This window comes from Pogona vitticeps, chromosome 3, assembly GCF_051106095.1.
Source record: "Pogona vitticeps strain Pit_001003342236 chromosome 3, PviZW2.1, whole genome shotgun sequence".
NCBI classification, from domain to species: Eukaryota; Metazoa; Chordata; class Lepidosauria; order Squamata; family Agamidae; genus Pogona; species Pogona vitticeps.
This window is the reverse complement of record NC_135785.1, coordinates 85,113,758-85,132,678: the sequence shown is the minus strand read 5'-3', so window position 1 is coordinate 85,132,678 and position 18,921 is coordinate 85,113,758. Positions and strand designations below refer to the sequence as shown.

Sequence of the window (18,921 nt, the reverse complement as noted above, 5' to 3'; positions counted from 1 at the left end):
CCTATAAATGTGGCACCTGAGGGGAAAGATTCTCTTCAGCAACAGGGAGGATTTTTGGAACTTCTGAAAAACTATCAGAAGTTGAGTGGGGAAAAGTTAGCTCCTTTAGGGATTTAGTCCATCTTGTATTTGGTCCTCCTCCTTTCCTCCTGCCTTCCACTGTTCCCGGAATTGTTTTTTTTCCCCCCCAGAGAATCCTCTCTTCTCATGATGTGCCCAACAGCCTCAGTTTCAACATTTTTGCCTCCTGAGATAATTTAGGCTTGATTTGCTCTAGGATCCATTTGTTCATCTTTGTGGTATCCACAAAGCTCTCCTCCAGCACCACATTTCAGACAAATCATTTTTCCTTTATCAGAATATTTATATATCATCATTAATTGGATTGATTAATAAAACTACAACATATTTTTCTGCTGCCCTCTGCTTGTTAAAATACAATGTATTTTTATTATTTATTTAAAATATTTACGTATATCCTACTTTTCTCCTAAAAAGGCCCCAAGGCAGCTTATAGTGATAAAAAGAATTCGCGAAGGCTTTCATGGCCAGGATTGAATGGCTGTTGTGGGTTTTTCGGGCTCTTTGGCCATGTTCCGAAGGTTGTTCTTCCTGACGTTTCACCAGTCTCTGTGGCTGGTATCTTAGTGCTGTCCTCTGAAGTGTGCTGTCCTCTGAAGATGCCGGCCACAGACACTGGCGAAACATCAGGAAGAACAATCTTCAGAACACAGCCAAAGAGCCCGAAAAACCCACAACAACCAAAAAGAAACAATATTTAAATTTTACAACAATAAATTATTATAACACTTTAAAAGAATTAAGCAAATTAAGAATAGTAAAAACAATACTAACAACATCTTTAAAAGCAGCAAGGCATAGACCATCCCATTTTTAGAAATCTGTCTCAGACAGCCAGTCACTCAGAGAAGAGAATGGTCTTTGCCTGCTTGTGGAAGGACAATGAAGACGGGGCCTCTCATGAGAGAGAGTTCCAGAGTTTGGGAGCAGCAACAGAGAAGGCCCTCTCCCATGTCCCCATCAAATTATTGTTGCTGCTGTTTCAACTTATATACGTACTGCCCCATAGTGCTAGAATGTAGCTTGCTAGATAGCTCAGTGGTTTAGGTATCTGGCTGCAGAACCAGAAATTAGGAGTTCTATTCTGTACTGTGTCTCTTGCGAGTAGAGCCAGCCTATGTGGGCTTGGGCAGGCTGCACAGTCCCAGGGCGCCCCCAGAAGAAGGGAATGGTAAACCACTTCTGTGTATTCTCTACCTGGAAAATGCTGAAAAGAGTTGCCATAAGTCTGAATTGACTTGATGGCACATTGTTATTATTATCAACTGTCTGGGTGGTTTACAACAGAATTATGCAAGGAACATTGCCCCTCCAGTGAGCTCTTTTTACAGACCTTGGAATGATGGAAAACTGAGTCAGCTGGCTACCTGAGTCTGTTGGGATCGAACTCTGCTCATGAGCAGAGTGCAGTGTTACTGTTTATCCACTGTGCCACAGGGTTCAAATGCACCTGTGGGGGTTGTGGAACTGAGAGAAAGGCCTGTTCTAAGTACTTCATAGCCAATAGTGTTCTATAGTGTGCCACATAATACTCTTACACTGTTGAAGGGGAAGGAAATAAACTTCTGAGTTCTCATAAAGCTGTAAATCAGGGAAAGGTATCATCCCACCAATAAACCAAAAATAATAATATACTAGATAAAAATATAGTGGTGCTTTAAAGATTTACCGAAAAATTGCAGTCATTGCACTGATTTCACACGCTAACAAGGTTGTGCTCAAAATCCTCCAAGGGAGGCTTCAGCAGAGTGTGGACCGAGAACTCCCAGAAGTACAAGCTGGATTTCGAAGGGGCAGAGGAACTCGAGACCAAATTGCCAACATGCGCTGGATTATGGAGAAATCCAGACAGTTCCAGAAAAACATCTACTTCTGCTTCATTGATTATGCAAAAGCCTTTGACTGTGTGGACCACAGCAAACTATGGCAAGTGCTTAAAGAAATGGGAGTGCCTGACCACCTTATCCATCTCCTGAGAAACCTATATGTGGGACAGGAAGCAACAGTTAGAACTGGATATGGAACAACTGATTGGATCAAAATTGGAAAAGGAGTACGACAAGGCTGTATATTGTCCCCTGGTTTACGGTGGTGCCCGCAAGACGATTGCCTCGCCGGATGAAAAACTCGCTAGACAATGGGTCCAGTGAGGGTTTTGTGGCCCTGTTTTGCAAGACGAAGCCCCGGGAGGCTTCTGAAGGTGATGCTTTGCTGGGGGGAGGGTGGGGTGTGTGTGCTCTTCTCTGCTCCCGCCCAGTCCCCACCTCACAGCTGATCGGCGCAGGGTGTCAGAGGCTTCTCCGGGCTTTCCCAGCAGGTAAACAGGCAGTGGAAATGCACCCGGGGAAGCCTCTGAAACTGTGCTTTGCTGCTAGGTGGGTGGGTGACAGGGACAGGCCCCCCTGCACCCCCCGATGTCAAATCACTGCTTTCAGAAGCCTCACAGGGCTTTTTCAGCAGTGGGAAAGCACCAAGGAGGCTTCTGAAAGCGGCAGTTTGCCACGGGGGGGGGAGGGACTGCCCCTGCCACCACCCACCCACCCCCGGCAAAGCGCCACTTTCAGAGGCTTCCCCAGTGCACTCCCACTGTCTGTTTACCTGCTGGGCAAGCCTGGAAAAGCTTCTAAGACCCAGCACCGATCAGCTGTGAGGCGGGGAGGGGAAGGCTGGAGCGGAGAAGAGCACAAAATGGCTGCCGGTTCTCTGCTGGGTGACGGCTCTGAGCTGTTTGGTGCTCTTTTTCCTGCTGTTCTGAGGCTACCAAGGCAGTGTGAGGAGCCGGGCTCAGTCTACAGTCTACAGGTAAGTGATTTTTTTTTTTGGACATTTTTCCTCCATATGAACACATTAATTAAATTTCAATGCATTCCTATGGGAAATCGTGCCTCGCAAGATGAAATTTTCACTAGACTGCATTAACTGTGGAACAGATTAATTTCATCTTGCGAGGCACCACTTATATGCAGAATACTGTACATCATGTGAAAGGCCGGACTGGAGGAATCCCAAGTCAGAATTAAGATTGCCAGAAGAAATATCAATAACCTCCGATATGCAGATGATACCACTCTGATGGCAGAAAGTGAGGAGGAACTAAAAGAACCTCATAATGAGGGTGAAAGAGGGGAGTGCAAAAAACTGTCTGAAGCTCAACATCAAAAAAATTAAGATCATGGCCACTGGTCCCATCACCTCCTGGCAAACAGAAGGGGAAAATATGGAGGCTCCATGATCACTGCAGATGGTGACAGCAGCCACGAAATTAAAAGATGCCTGCTTCTTGGGAGGAAAGTGATGACAAACCTAGATAGCATCTTATAAAGCAGAGACCTCATCTTGCTGACAAAGGTCCGCCTAGTCAAAGCTATGGTTTTTCCAGTAGCGATGTATGGAAGTGAGAACTAGACCATAAAGAAGGCTGACCGCCAAAGAATTGATGCTTTTGAATTGTGGTGCTGGAGGAGACTTGAGAGTCCCCTGGACTGCAAAGTGATCAAACCTATCCATTCTGAAGGAAATCAACCCGGAGTCACTGGAAGGACAGATCCTGAAGCTGAGGCTCCAATACTTTGGCCATCTCATGAGAAGAGAAGGTTCCCTGGAAAACACCCTGATATTGGGAAAGTGTGAAGGCAAGAGGAGAAGTGGACGGCAGAGGATCAGATGGTTGGACAGTGTCATTGAAGCTACCAACATGAATTTGACCCAACTCCCGGAGGCAGTGAAAGACAGGAGGGCCTGGCATGCTCCGGTCCATGGTGTCATGTAGAGTCAGACACGACTTAACGACTAAACAACAACAACTTTAAAGATTAACTCCTATATTTTTATGTGAGTTTTCATGGACAAGCCCACTTCCTTAGACACAAATAGAAACCTTTATTTTACACATCCTGCAGTCCTCGTTCTCTTCATTAATGCTGTTAAATTTTGTGGTGTGATTGCAAAACAGAGAAAATGTATCCACTATAACAGGGAATGGGCACTTTGTTTTAGAGCAGAGTCATATGCCTAGAGTTTTTGAGAAACTCAATCTTTGTCTAAAAGGCATTTATCAGGTTCCTTATTCTAATGTACAAATATGACTTTCAGCAAATCATATACAGTATGGAGTTTTCCTGTTGATGGTTCAGATGTGCTGCTGAAGACTAAAAAACACACACATCTGAATACTCCACTCTGTCCACCCCTGCTTCAGAATGACCAAATAGAGCAAAGATTGAGAAACCTTTGGGGGGACTAGGTGCTGGATTCTGCCTTACAAGCCCTGCTGGATCCATTAACATTAGTAGGCACAGCTCCACTGCGATATCAGGAACAAGCTCAAACCTCTGGACATCTTTGGGGGCCCAGCAGAAGTACCATCAGGATCTTCTCCAGACATGTCTTGGTCAGGTACTATTTTTCTTCCCCCTCTGCTTTTCCCATGCAAGGAAGGTAAAAGGAGTAATATTTAGCTCACTGTTCCCATGTTTTCCTTGGGTAGGGAAAACAAACAAGGAACAAAATGATTGAGCTCTGACATCAACATAGCCAAGCTAGTCTTCATCTCTACTTCTAAGGATGGGTTTGTGTGGTTCCCAACCCCCTGAAGATATTCCATCTATTTTGGGAGACTGACAGGTTTGTACTCTCTAGAAAGGAACTCCTAAAATTGCCATGTCCGTGCTCTCTAGAAAGAAACTTCTAAAAGAGTAAGCTATTGCAGAAGATCACAGACAAAAGCAGAACTATATGAACACGTTTGCAAAAGCTTAAAAAGATTTAAGCAAGCAATGTTAAAATGCATTTTAGAGGATGATGAGTGATTCACTGCCAATAAACAAATATTATGATTTATGAGTAACTTTTTTTTTCTCTTTCATGTTTAGAAAAAGTAGAGACATTAATAACCAAGGAGTCATTTTCCAGTGACAGAAGTGAACAATAATTGTTGCAGCAATCATGGTTTGCTGCGTAATTGGGTAAGACCTTGGTGCGGGAGACACACATGAGATAAACTCAAGGTCAAGAATGGTTTAACCAGTCTGTCCACCCTCTGGAATGAATGGGAACCAAGATGTTCCCATTCTTTTTATCTTACGCACTGTTGTGTGTTGCTGAATCGAGAGGAAGATACTTCCTGACATTTTATTTTAAACTATCTTGCAGAGCGTATATACAAGAAATTAAATAAATAGGTGGATAAATAAATACAGTGGTGCCTCGATTAGCGATGTTAATGTGTTCCGCAAAAAAAAAATCGCTAGTTGATTTCATCGCTAATCGAAATGCGGTTTCCCATTGAAATGCATTGAAAAATGGATAATCCGTTCCAATGGGAACGAATTGCCATCTGTAAGTGAAAATCTCCATAGGAAACATCGCTAATCGAAACACGGTTCCCCAATTGAAATGCATTGAAACCTATTCAAGGCATCTCAATGGGGGGAAAAACAACAACAATAAATTTAAAAAGAGTCAGAACAAAGTCAAATTTGGTGAACAAAGGGTTTATTAAGTGCACTTTATGATTTCAAACATTTCAAACAGTAAACTTTAACTTTATAAATAACAGAAAAACATTTAAAAAACAGCGAACATGAGGCTGTTTAAACCATTGCTAATCGAAACAGGGGACCCAAAATTTAATTGCTATTCGAAACATGGTCCCAACCATCGCTAGTTGAAAATCGCCTATAGGGATCATCGCTAATCAAAGCGCCAAAATGCTCCGAAAAAGTTGTCGCTAATCGAGTTCATCGCTAATCTAAGCGCTCGCTAATCGAGGCACCACTGTAAAATTTAAGCTCACACTCCTACTATATGCTACACTCCTTTTTAGTGATATGTTATACACATCTTAAACAAGGAAGGGATGGAGCCCCTGGCCATGAGCTTAGCAGTTTGGAAGATTCTGAGGAAATAATAAGTCACCTCCATGGTTGATTCTAAGGAGAATGTCTATTGAGTAGCTTACAATGCCCAGTTGTACCCAGTAAGATGGGATGACAGTGTGGTTTGCTGGTCACCACAGGTCCGAATGACCATTGAGCAAATCAAGCAGTTTTTTTGCTATTTAACATCTATAGCTCGTAGCTGGGCAATACTTCACCGGCATGAGTTGGCGTAATAAGCAGAACTGACATCTGAAATTCTCCTTTATCACGGCAGGGCCAGCACTACTACTTGCCACTGGATAAGCACTCCCACCATAATAAGCCGAAGTATGCCTAATACCAAAATATAAGGGAAAACATAATTAAGTTCATTCGCAGGTGTGGTCTCCATGGTTGCTCCTTAGCTCATAATCCCTGTCCAAAAACTTCATTAAGGCAGCTTGACTATCCTTGGAAAAATCTTCATGCTAGCGAAGGAGATTTGCATAGTCAAAGAAAATGGAAGACAACAGATCAAAATGGAAGACAGCAAGCCCAACATGGAATAGAAGTTCTGAGAACATGGCTAAATGTTTGAATGAAAAGGCCATGTTGAAAGATCTTTGGGGAAGGAAAAAATTGCTGTAAAATGACTTACATGGTAGACTACAGGTGACATAATGGGGGAAGAAAATATTGACTAATTTGTAGTGACAACTGATGAAGAGCTTTGCTTTGGTCCTGTTTGAGGGCCAAGTGACTCTGTAATAGATTAGACAAGTGGTTTTTAACCTTTTTGAAAGAATCGCCCCCTTGAACCATTGAGGAAGTTATCATCGCTCCCCTCCCAGCGGCGTGGTGGCAGCACCAGATCCGTTGCCAGCACCAGCTGCTCTGGATCTGCCTGCTGGATCCGCTGCCAGCACCACGGCTGTAGCCGCCTTCTCAGGTTTGACTCACTCCATCACCCCCATATCGCCCCCCGTAGCATTCACCCTTGTTATGCAAAATAAGTAATGTATTATTCATATACTATGCTAATATGGTGGAGAGGCAGAGCTGAAAGAGATGTTAAAAGAGGGAGCTTGGGTCAGTTAAGGGGAGTTGGAGTCAGAGTTAACTGACCCTTAACAAGACTCCCAAAGTCTTGTTAAGGGTCAGTTAAGGGGAGTTGGAGACAAACGTCATTTATATTGTGGATTGAGGTAATCCACTGGTGGCAGCAAGAGGAAAACACAACATGAGCCTTTGTGAGGGGAAAAAAGCAGGTGCTACAAAGGTGAACGCCACACACCCCTTCTGTTCCTTCGCCCCTGCTGTGGCGGACAGCCCACATGTCACTCCTGTCAGTCATTTTAGAGCTCTAGTTCAGGAGCCTATGACAGGACAGGAGAGGCGGAGTCAACAGAGCTGGGTGAGACAGAATCAGATAGGGAGAAGATTGGGAGAGAGTTAGGGAGAAGATTTTGAAGTGTTTAGACAAGATATTGGAAAGCTGGTGTGTTAGAGAATATAAAAGAGTTAAATGGAATAAGAAATACATAGACAGTCAGAATATATTGAGACCTTGATTAAATGAATGAATACTAGCAAGCTTACATGTAATCAAATCCACATTTATTAAATGAATAATAAAAGAACATCTATGATTTTGCTTATGTGATTTACCTACCAAACCATAAATAAACCTTGTTACATTTGGCAGCAATAGTCTGAGATTCATAATTGGTACAGTGAGGGTAATACCCTCTGGTGGCAGCGAAAAAAGGTGAAAGGAACAAGTTGTTTCCGAAGGTGAACCTGTGAGTGGGAAAAAAACAGGGGACACCAGGGGTGTGTGCAACAACGTTGCCTCTTTTTTGTTCCATCGCCCCCCTGAAAAATGAAATCGCCCCCTGGGTGGCGATATTGCCTAGGTTAAGACCCACTGGATTAGACCATCTGGTTTGCTTATTTTTTTCTTCAGGTAAGTAAGTTGCATTTCAATAGATTTTTTTCTTGTGCTGGAGAGTATTTGTGCAGGTCCAGTGAGGAAGGCGGTACACATGGTTCATGATCTGCAAGATGCCTTCTGGATTTTCCTCTGTTTGCTGTATAGGATACTGATTAGAATTCTTAAGGGTCTTCTGAAAATCTTGACTAGAAGTTAGGTTGTTTTGTTTTGTTTCAAAAAAGGTGTCTGACACATGAGTGACTTTCTCTCCTTTAGTCTGAATTCCTGCATGTGTGAGAGCAAGTTAAAAACTAGAGAAGCCTTGAATTTGTGAAGTGAAACTACCGTCCCAGCAGAGTGGGCTCATACTCTAAGCAGGGGAGGTGCCTCGATGAATTCCACCCCTGATTTCAGGATTCCCATGCTCCTATCAAGGGCCACCTACACTTTCAAGGCACCTGTGAAAGTACTACGTATGTGGATATTGTTAGTCATAATTTTTTTGGAGGGGGAACAACATTCATTGTTATTTTATTTCTGTATCTGTACCTCCTCCCCAAAGTTTAATGCTAAAACCTATTTTCTGTTCATGGGTGATTCCAACACTTCTTTCCTTTGCTCTTTCATTTTAGAAAGCTTTGCTCATCACATGTTAGGCGAAATGAGGTCAGGAGTGTGTGCTTTTCTATAGTTTACATTCCCAGACTTCCCCCTTTGCCAGCTCCCATGTCAGGACTGTATCCAGTTCTTTGGATGTGTTTTCTTTTTAAATATAGGCATAAAAAAAAGAAACCTGCACCCATCATTGGTAAACATCCCCTGCCCATGGATTGACTACAGCACGTTTATGTAGTGTTTTCTGCATTTTCTAAATGTGCACAATTTTGTTTTCTGAATGTGCTCACAAGTATCCATAAATGTGCGGATTCAAGAGCATAAATTGTGTGCAGCCCAGCAGTAGTCTCTAAAGGGTGGATGGAAAAAAACTACACAAAAGTCTTGCAGAGTGGATTCTTTGCACATACTGTATTCCGATTCAGTATTGTGGCAGCTATTCGGCTTGATTAGAAGAGTTTGCTCAGCAGTGTCACCTGCTGGTTTCTCTTGGCAAAACTAGAATTTTTAAATAATTACTTAGAGCAATGGTAAAAAAATACACCACTGTGCCCAGTTTTGCCTGAGGTGGTCTTAGGAGTGGGTGATCTGAGAGGATGTGCCAAGCTTAGGTAAGCGCTATGTTCACTTGTGTGGGCTGCCAAGCTGAGCTCAGGGGCTGTGATTTTAAGGTACAGTGGTGCCTCTTTTGACGACGTTAATTCGTTCCAGTGAAATCGCTGTAGAGTGAAAACGTTGTCAAACGAAACAAAAAACCCCACTGAAACGCATTGAAAACAGTTCAATGCATTCCAATGCGCTGAATACCTGCTCGTCCAGCGAAGATCCTCCATACAGCGGCCATTTTCGGTGCCTGTAAAGCGGGGAATCCATCCTAGAAAACAGCTGGGGGGGATTTTGACAGCCGGCAGCCATTTTGAAACCTGACGATCAGCTGTTTGCTGATCGTCGTGAAGCAAAAAATCAGTTCCTGAAACAGGGACCAATCATCATAAAACGGATTTTTCCCTATTAAAACATCATTTTACGATTGCTTTTGCGATTGCAAAAACTTCGCTGTTAAGTGGATTCATCGTTAAACAGGGTAATCGTCCAGCGGGGCATGACTGTACTGCTAGCAGTGAGCTAGAATTTCCAAAATATAGAAATTGCTACAGAAAAGAGACTTGGTTAAACTTAGACCTGTGATAGTACTGCTGCGTGGAGTAGTGCATGACCACTGCTTAAGAATCTAGCATTTGGAACTGAGATTGTGTAAACTGTAGCACAACCATTGAGGAATCGTGGTTCTGAGCAATGATAGCCCCCTTTTGAGAAGGATCTACACCACATGACAAATAGTTCATTAGGATCCTAGAAATAGAGTGGTCCAGCAGCAAATAAGGGGTAAAGGGGAAAGCCCAGGTGTAGAAGGACCACCACACAGCCCTGTTTCACAGTGCTGTTACCAATTTGGTAACAACGCTTCAAAGCTGCTGGGCGTTTGTGTCTGGGGGACCCCCAACCAAACATGTTCCCTGACCCCTCTGGGTGACCTCGCAAAGCTATACATGGCGGATAACGAGCCAAGGGCACTCTTTGCCCAAGGTGGAATTCATCTGTGAGCTTTAATGGTCCTCTTGGTAGCAGAATCCAACCTTGTACATAGGACTGCTAACAGGGCAGATATCTGACAATGCTAGTCATTTGACTGTTGTGGACTCAAATCATTCAACTAGTTATTCTCAAGAGAAAAAAGAGGAGAACGTTTTGAAGGGTTTTATGTGTCCTGAACCCTACAGAGATATGGTTTGGAAAGGCTAGTAGATGTCTTCAGCATACAATGGTTGTTGTGGGTTTTCCAGGCTGTTTGGCTCTGTTAAGGTTTTTCTTCCTAATGTTTTGCCAGTCTCTGTGGCCAGCATCTTCAGAGGACAGGAGTCAGAGCCCTGTCTGTTGCATTTTGTTGGATAGTGAGTATTTATAGCTGTGGTAACAGTTTTTGTCCTTTTCAGGAGATTGGGTGAGTATGTTGTGGGTGTATTGTTGTGATAAGGGGGAGAGATTATCTGTCACTGTGATTGATGGGTATCATTAGCTGATCTTTCTGTGCGGTGATCACTGCTCCTTGTGGCTAGGTAGAGTTCATTGACCTTTTGAAGGCTGTATTTTTCAGTGCTAGGAGCCAGGCTTTGTTGAGTTTTAAACTTTCTTCTCTTTTGTTGAAGCTCTGCTGGTGTCTGTGGATTTCAGTGGCTTCCCTGTGCTGTCTAACATAATGATTGCTGATGTTGTCCAGTACTTCAGTATTTTGAAATAGAATTTCATGTCCAGCTTGTTTTAGGGCATGTTCAGCTACTGCTGATTTTTAGTCTGCAGTGTCTCTCATGTTCTTTGATTCTGGTGTGAACGCTGCATTTTGTGGTTCCAATATATACCTGTCCACAACTGCAAGGTATCTGGTATACTTCTGCAGTGGTGAGGGGGTCCCTTTTGTCCTTTGCTGACCGTAACATTTGTTGTATTTTTGTGGTGGGTCTGAATACTGATTGTAGGTTGTGTTTTTTCAAAAGTTTCCCCATGCGGTCCGTGACTCCTTTGATGTATGGCAGCAATACTTTATTTGTGGGTGGCTGTTTTTCCAAACTGAAGAGGGATCACTGCACACAAAAGACCAGCTAAAATACCCATCAGTAACAGAGCATCTCTCCCCCCTTATCACAACAATACACTGGCAACAAAAACATGCTGATCACCATAATCACCCAATCTCTTGAAAAGGACGAAAACTGTTCCCACAGCTATAAATACTCACTGTCCAACAAACTTCAACAGAGCACAGACAGAGTTCTGACTCCTGTCCTCTGATGATGCTGGCCACAGAGACTGGCAAAACATTAGGAAGAAAAAACTTAAGAACACAGCCAAAGAGTCTGGAAAACCCACAACAACCATCGGATCCTGGCTGTGAAAGCCTTCAAGAATACATTTTCATCATACTTTTTGTACAAACCATTCCTTTATTTAAATGACACATTCAGGGAGAGAGAAACTCACTGACTTTTATAATATTTTGTTTCACGTGCATATTCTCATTATGCTAGGAATGGGACAGAGATACATTATCAGTGGTTAGGCAACACTTGGATAGCAGTTCCTTAAAGAATTCTTAAAAAGACGCACAGCTGTGTTGACAAAGGAGCAACTTTTCATCAAGATTAACTTGGCCTTCGACATATGACAAATATACAGTTTCACAAAATGCAGTATTCTTTCAGAACTTCATCAGTATTTATGAGTGAAGAAAATAGAATGAGGAAAACAGAACGTGCTCAAACTGATATTTGCTGTACAAGATTGTAAATCTCTCATTCGGCATGTTATTTTTATGGGCCAAAAGTGGAACACACTGGCATTGCCATTTAATATTTTCTTGCATTCTTTTCATTTTATTTCCTTTTTCTTGCATTCTTTTCATTTCATTTCCTGGCTGAAAGCCTTACATGGCTTTATATACATACTTGTAATATATATATTACAAGTGTCTGCTAAACAAGTAGAGCAGATGACTACATAGTGCTATCGTGAAAGAACTATAAGTGCTCATTATTCTTATTTTTCCTCTTATTTTGCCATTTGTTTGTCTTGCTTACCCTTTTGAGCTTGCAGATTCTATATTTTATATTTTAGCTACATTGGAATCAGTGATGCCCACTGGTAAGTTTCTGTCCTGCAATTTAAGTGCATGTGTAATGTTTTGTTTAAAATGTGTTTTATTCCTAATAGATCTTCCATGCATTGTGATCTTCCAAGCAGATTCCATAGCTTGCAATTTCGCACTGTCTATATATAGATGGATGGCCAACATAGACATTTGGCTGTCACCATTCAAGACCATTAGCAATTGCATGAAACACTTTTTAAAGTAAATTGCAGGTAAATTGCAAATAAGAAGGATGGGAGACCTCAGTTAATACAGTGAAGCAAGCACCCTGTGCTAGTAATTTTCTTTTAAAAAAACAAGTCACAGACTAGTTGCATGAATACTATTTCACTGTTTTCCACCCTCAAAAATGCAATGAGGAGGAAAGATTGTTAGAAAGTAGATCATTGGCGGTGAGTTTGCAAGAGACACATTTGATATTATACAGGAAACATACATGAAAGGAGAATTTGGAGTGCTGTAATCATCAGAAATCTAAGAAATCTAAGAAAAAGGTCATTTGTTTTTGCTGTTGCAGAATTATTCAAATTAGAACCCAAAGGCACAGCCCTAACCCTAGCCCTAACCTTTCATTAGCTATTGTGAATGCTTTCCTGCATTGGTTGGCTATTGATGTTTTTAACCTACTATGTTTTTTTAATCTACTAACATTTATATCAAAATTATGCTCTTCAATGAAGTTAAATAATCTTTGCTGTACTTTATCAATGTGCTATGTTTATTGCATTTTACATTACTGAGGTTTGATGACTCAATGAAAAGCATCTGCAGTTTTGCTAGTAATTGTCCGAGAATATGAATATCATTGGAATATATGAAATTATTTGGAGCAAATCCAACTTTTGTGGTAACATCAACTATCATTGTAGGCAAACTGAAGATGTGGTTGGGTCCAGTTCTCATATGCTTCCTCTGTGGCTCTGGGTTAGTTGAAGGAGCAATTCTGCATGGAAAAGTTAATATTGAAGCCACTCTCAATGCAGTAAGTGATTTCTCAGTAAAACTGCCTTTGAATATTGAATAAGAAAACAGTACGAAAGTGTTTTGTTAAATTGTTGTGAAGTCAGAATTAATATGGCTCATGGCTTACCCATGAAATTGCCTCTTTACCTTTTGGCCTATTATTTACCTGAAAAATCTGAAGAATTACTAAATTGAGAATTACTTTATTTGATAGTTATCTGTAGAGATAGCTCTTCTTTTTGTATATTTCAGTTCTTGAAGCTGCAATGGTTGGGAGCAAATAATTACAAATAAGAAGTTATTGATAATTCATTATTTTTGCTAAATATTGAAGATATACCTAAGAGTATAGAAACAGAGTGCTAGTTTTAAGCCAAACCCTAAGTGACCTGGGTCCAAGCTATCTCTAGGACCCCCACCTCCGTTTATGAACCTGCCTTTGTGCTAAGATCTTCATGGGAGACCTTTCTCTCAATACCACCACCTTCAGAGATGCCTTGGGCCCAAGAGATGGCCTCCTCTATTGCTTCTCCCAGACTTTGGAACTTCATTTCACGAAAGGCGAGTTTGGCCCCATCTCTGCTGTCCTCGTGCAAGCGGACAAAAACCTTTCTCTTCAGCCAGACTTTCTATAATTTTTGTTTATATTTGTATGTTTTTAATTATGTATCTGGAAGCCGCCTAGAGTGGTTGCAAGACCAGATGGGCGGGGTATAAAATGAATGAATGAATGAATGAATGAATGAATGAATGAATGAATAAATAAATAAATAAATAAATAAATAAATAAATAAAATTTCGCTTAGTGACTGGCTGCCTGAGTGGGGATTGTTGTGCCCTATTGCTTTGAATGTGTTTTGGGGTTCCTTTGGTCTACCATATTTAGTGGTATGTTCTTACAGGCAAGTGGACTGTAGCATTCAGGGGTGTTTTTTGAAGTAGTAAAATAACTACTGCAATTATTTTGACAAACACAAAGCTAAACAGTTCCTTTTTAAAATAATAACTGTAATGGTAGCAAATTACTTCTGGGATCTCGACCAGAACTATAACTGTAATGAATTCCTTTAAAAAGCAACTTTTTTGTCTCTTAAAGGAAGAATTTCTTAGTCTTTTTCTACTCTGTAACTTTAATGGTGGATGTCACCCTCTAAGTTCTAATCCCAGCAATGATAGTAAAAATGACTTAAGGACAGTTTTCCACTCAGAATTCATAGACCATTTTTAGCTCTCTCCTGAGCAATTAACATCTTGGAATTATTCTCCCATGAGTCATATGGGCGGCAATTGCAGTGGAAGACACAAGAAGAAAGACTGGTTACTGTAAAATCAAAGGGCCAATACTTCTTTTTTTTTTACTAACTGGGCTTTTTTTTGGTGGGGGTGACCTGTTGTGATGGCTCATGGAGTCTCACAGAATCACTATGCTTCTCTGGTTCTCAAAGCAAGGGGCAAGATTTTAGAGTGGAGAAGATGCAAGGTGGATCTTGTGTGTGCAATGGTTTTAAGTTCAGAGTAACTATCTGGCGAAGGGGCTTGAGTAACTCAGAGAAGCTATGGGCTATGCCGTGCAGGGACACCCAAGACGGACAGGACATAGTGGAGAGTTCCGACTAAACGCAATCCACCTGGAGTAGGAAATGGCAAGCCACTCCAGTATCTTTGCCAAGAACGCCCCATGATCAGAAACAAAAGGCTAAAAGATATGACACTGGAAGATGGGCCCCTCAGGTCGGAAGGCGTCCAACATGCTACTGAGGAAGAGCGGAGGACAAGTACAAGTAGCTCCAGAGCTAATGAAGTGGTTGGGCCAAAGCCGAAAGGACGCTCAGCTGTGGACGTGCCTGGAAATGAAAGGAAAGTCCAATGCTGCAAAGAAAAATACTGCATAGGAACCTGGAATGTAAGATCTATGAACGTTGGGAAGCTGGAGGTGGTCAAACAGGAGATGGCAAGAATAAACATCGACATCCTGGGCATCAGTGAACTAAAATGGACAGGAATGGGCGAATTCAGCTCAGATGATTATCATATCTACTATTGTGGGCAAGAATCCCGTAGAAGGAATGGAGTAGCCCTCATAGTCAACAAAAGAGTGGGAAAAGCTGTAATGGGATACAATCTCAAAAATGATAGAATGATGTCAATACGAATCCAAGGCAGACCATTCAACATCACAATAATCCAAGTTTATGCACCAACCAGCATTGCTGAGGAGACTGAAATTGAACAATTCTATGAAGATTTACAACACCTTCTAGAACTGACACCAAAGAAAGATGTTCTTCTCATTCTAGGGGACTGGAATGCTAAAGTAGGGAGCCAAGAGATAAAAGGAACAACAGGGAAGTTTGGCCTTGGAGTTCAGAACGAAGCAGGACAAAGGCTAATAGAGTTTTGTCAAGAGAATAAGCTGGTCATCACAAACACTCTTTTCCAACAACACAAGAGGCGACTCTATACATGGAAATCACCAGATGGGCAATATCGAAATCAGATTGATTATATTCTCTGCAGCCAAAGATGGAGAAGCTCTATACAGTCAGCAAAAACAAGACCTGGAGCTGACTGCGGTTCTGATCATCAGCTTCTCATAGCAAAATTCAAGCTTAGACTGAAGAGATTAGGAAAAACCACTGGGCCACTCAGGTATAATCTAAACCAAATCCCTTATGAATACACAGCGGAAGTAAAGAACAGATTTAAGGAACTAGATTTGGTGGACAGAGTCCCTGAAGAACTTTGGATAGAGGCTCGTAACATTGTCCAGGAGGCAGCAACGAAAACCATCCCAAAGAAAAGGAAATGCAAGAAAGCAAAGTGGCTGTCCAACAAGGCCTTAGAAATAGCAGAGAGGAGAAGGGAAGCAAAATGCAAGGGAGATAGGGAAAGTTACAGAAACTTGAATGCAGACTTCCAAAGAATAGCAAGGAGAGACAAGAGGGCCTTCTTAAATGAACAATGCAAAGAAATAGAGGAAGATAACAGAAAAGGAAAGACCAGAGATCTGTTCAGGAAAATTGGACATATTAGAGGAACATTTTGCGCAAAGATGAACATGATAAAAGACAAAAATGGAAGGGACCTAACAGAAGCAGAAGACGTCAAGAAGAGGTGGCAAGAATACACAGAGGAATTATATCAGACAGATTTGGATATCCCGGACAACCCAGACAATGTAGTTGCTGACCTTGAGCCAGACATCCTGGAGAGCGAAGTCAAGTGGGCCTTAGAAAGCCTGGCTAACAACAAGGCCAGTGGAGGTGATGGCATTCCAGTTGAACTATTTAAAATCTTAAAAGATGATGCTGTTAAGGTGCTACATTCAATATGCCAGCAAGTTTGGAAAACTCAACAGTGGCCAGAGGATTGGAAAAGATCAGTCTACATCCCAATCCCAAAGAAGGGCAGTGCCAAAGAATGCTCCAACTACCGTACAATTGCACTCATTTCGCACGCTAGCAAGGTTATGCTCAAAATCCTACAAGGTAGGCTTCAGCAGTATGTGGACCGAGAACTCCCAGAAGTACAAGCTGGATTCCGAAGAGGCAGAGGAACTCGAGACCAAATTGCTAACTTGCGCTGGATCATGGAGAAAGCCAGAGAGTTCCAGAAAAATATCTACTTCTGCTTCATTGACTATGCGAAAGCCTTTGACTGTGTGGACCACAGCAAACTATGGCAAGTTCTTAAAGAAATGGGAGTGCCTGACCACTTTATCTGTCTCCTGAGAAACCTATATGTGGGACAGGAAGCAACAGTTAGAACTGGTCATGGAACAACTGAGTGGTTCAAAATTGGGAAAGGAGTACGGCAAGGCTGTATATTGTCCCCCAGCTTGTTTAACTTATATGCAGAATACATCATGCGGAAGGCTGGACTGGAAGAAACCCAAGCCGGAATTAAGATTGCCGGAAGAAATATCAACAACCTCCGATACGCAGATGATACCACTCTGATGGCAGAAAGTGAGGAGGAATTAAAGAACCTTGTAATGAGAGTGAAAGAGGAGAGTGCAAAAAACGGTCTGAAACTCAACATCAAAAAAACTAAGATCATGGCCACTGGTCCCATCACCTCCTGGGAAATAGAAGGGGAAGATATGGAGGCAGTGTCAAATTTTATCTTCCTGGGCTCCATGATCACTGCAGATGGAGACAGCAGCCCTGAAATTAAAAGGCGCCTTCTTCTTGGGAGGAAAGCGATGACAAATCTTGACAGCATCTTGAAAAGCAGAGACATCACCTTGCCAACAAAAGTCCGAATAGTCAAAGCTATGGTTTTTCCTGTCGTGATGTATGGAAGTGAGAGCTGGACCATAAAGAAAGCAGACCGCCGAAGAATTGATGCCTTTGAATTGTGGTGCTGGAGGAGGCTCTTGAGAATCCCCTGGACTGCAAGGAGAACAAACCTATCAGTTTTAAAGGAAATCAACCCTGAATGCTCACTTGAAGGACAGATTCTGAAGCTGAGGCTCCAGTACTTTGGCCATCTCATGAGAAGAAAAGAGTCCTTGGAAAAAACCTTGATGTTAGGAAGGTGTGATGGCAAGAGGAGAAGGGGACGACCGAGGATGAGATGGCTGGACAGTGTCTGCGAAGCAACCAACATGAACCTGACACAACTCCGGGAGGCAGTAGAAGACAGGAGGGCCTGGCGTGCTCTGGTCCATGGGGTCACGAAGAGTCGGACACGACTAAACGACTAAACACACACAACTATCTCCACCCATTCCCAACTGGCACCAAGGATCACTGGCTCAGAACAAAGGTGTTAGAGTGAGTTGCTCCAAAACACACATGAGCCCAAGTACATGCGTCTATGTGCTCTCTCCCAAGTTTCCTCTCTTTGCTCTCAGTTTTTTGTTTGTTTTGACACAACAATGTTGGATCCATTGTCCTATTTAGGCCAAGAGAGGAAATGGATCACCAGCACCATGACTCATTAACCTTCTTGTACAGTAAGCTCTGGCAGCAGCACAAAAGTGGGAGAAAACTCCCCTTCCAATCTACTGCCAGCTGTACTTCAGTGAGATGTCAAGAATGGATCCTCTGGTCTCAGATTTTTTGGCCCTGAAATCCTTGACCCAGCCACTCCTGCTCTTTCAGGAATGAGTTTGGTAGGTGTGAGGAGAACTGGTGGTGCAAGGGAGGCTTTATCAGGAGCAGATCCCAGAAACATTAAAGGGGGGGAAAAAACCAAGGATGACCATCTTTAGTTTTGTTTCTAAAAGCCTAACTACATCCTTAAAACAGTCACATCTGCTGTAGCTGAGGCATTTTCCATTGTCCTTCTCATTCCAAACACTGTCAACAACATTGTGTGGCTTTCAGGAGGCTTCTTGAACTCATAAAATATTATGTTGTGGTGGCACTAGCCACAGGGTTTTCCAAGAAGTTGTGAGGAGAAATCACAGAAGACATGGGTTTCTTGTATCTCAAAATATGTGGGACCTATGTGAGACTTATTCACAATTCTTTAAGTCCATTAGGCCAGGTAGACCAACATACCCACACAGCTTCCGGAATTGGACAATAGGTGCCTACTTTATGGCGTGCTTGAATTCTGAAAGAACTGTTTTCACACCATCCATATTGGACAAGGATGGATATATTTGTTACTAGTTGTCAACTTGTCACTTTAGGTATAAGGGCTTTTTCCATTCCCCCCCCACTGCCCTTTGCCTTTTGTATTCCTTCCCCATTACCCAATAGTTTTGAAAATAAAATTAAAAAATACTGGAAAAAAAACTTTAGGTATAAGGGCTT

At 42.1% G+C, this 18,921-nt stretch overlaps 1 protein-coding gene across 1 annotated transcript in view; it reads left to right on the top strand.

The window, feature by feature from the left end:
• The window catches only part of LOC110083117 (gastric triacylglycerol lipase), a 34,718-nt gene that overhangs the window by 3,918 nt on the left and 11,879 nt on the right, over nt 1–18,921 (top strand). Inside the window, exon 2 of the mRNA XM_020801293.3 lies at nt 13,060–13,172. Coding sequence (XP_020656952.3) covers nt 13,071–13,172 — 102 coding nt within the window. The 5' untranslated portion in view covers nt 13,060–13,070. The remainder of the gene's footprint in view (nt 1–13,059; nt 13,173–18,921) is intronic.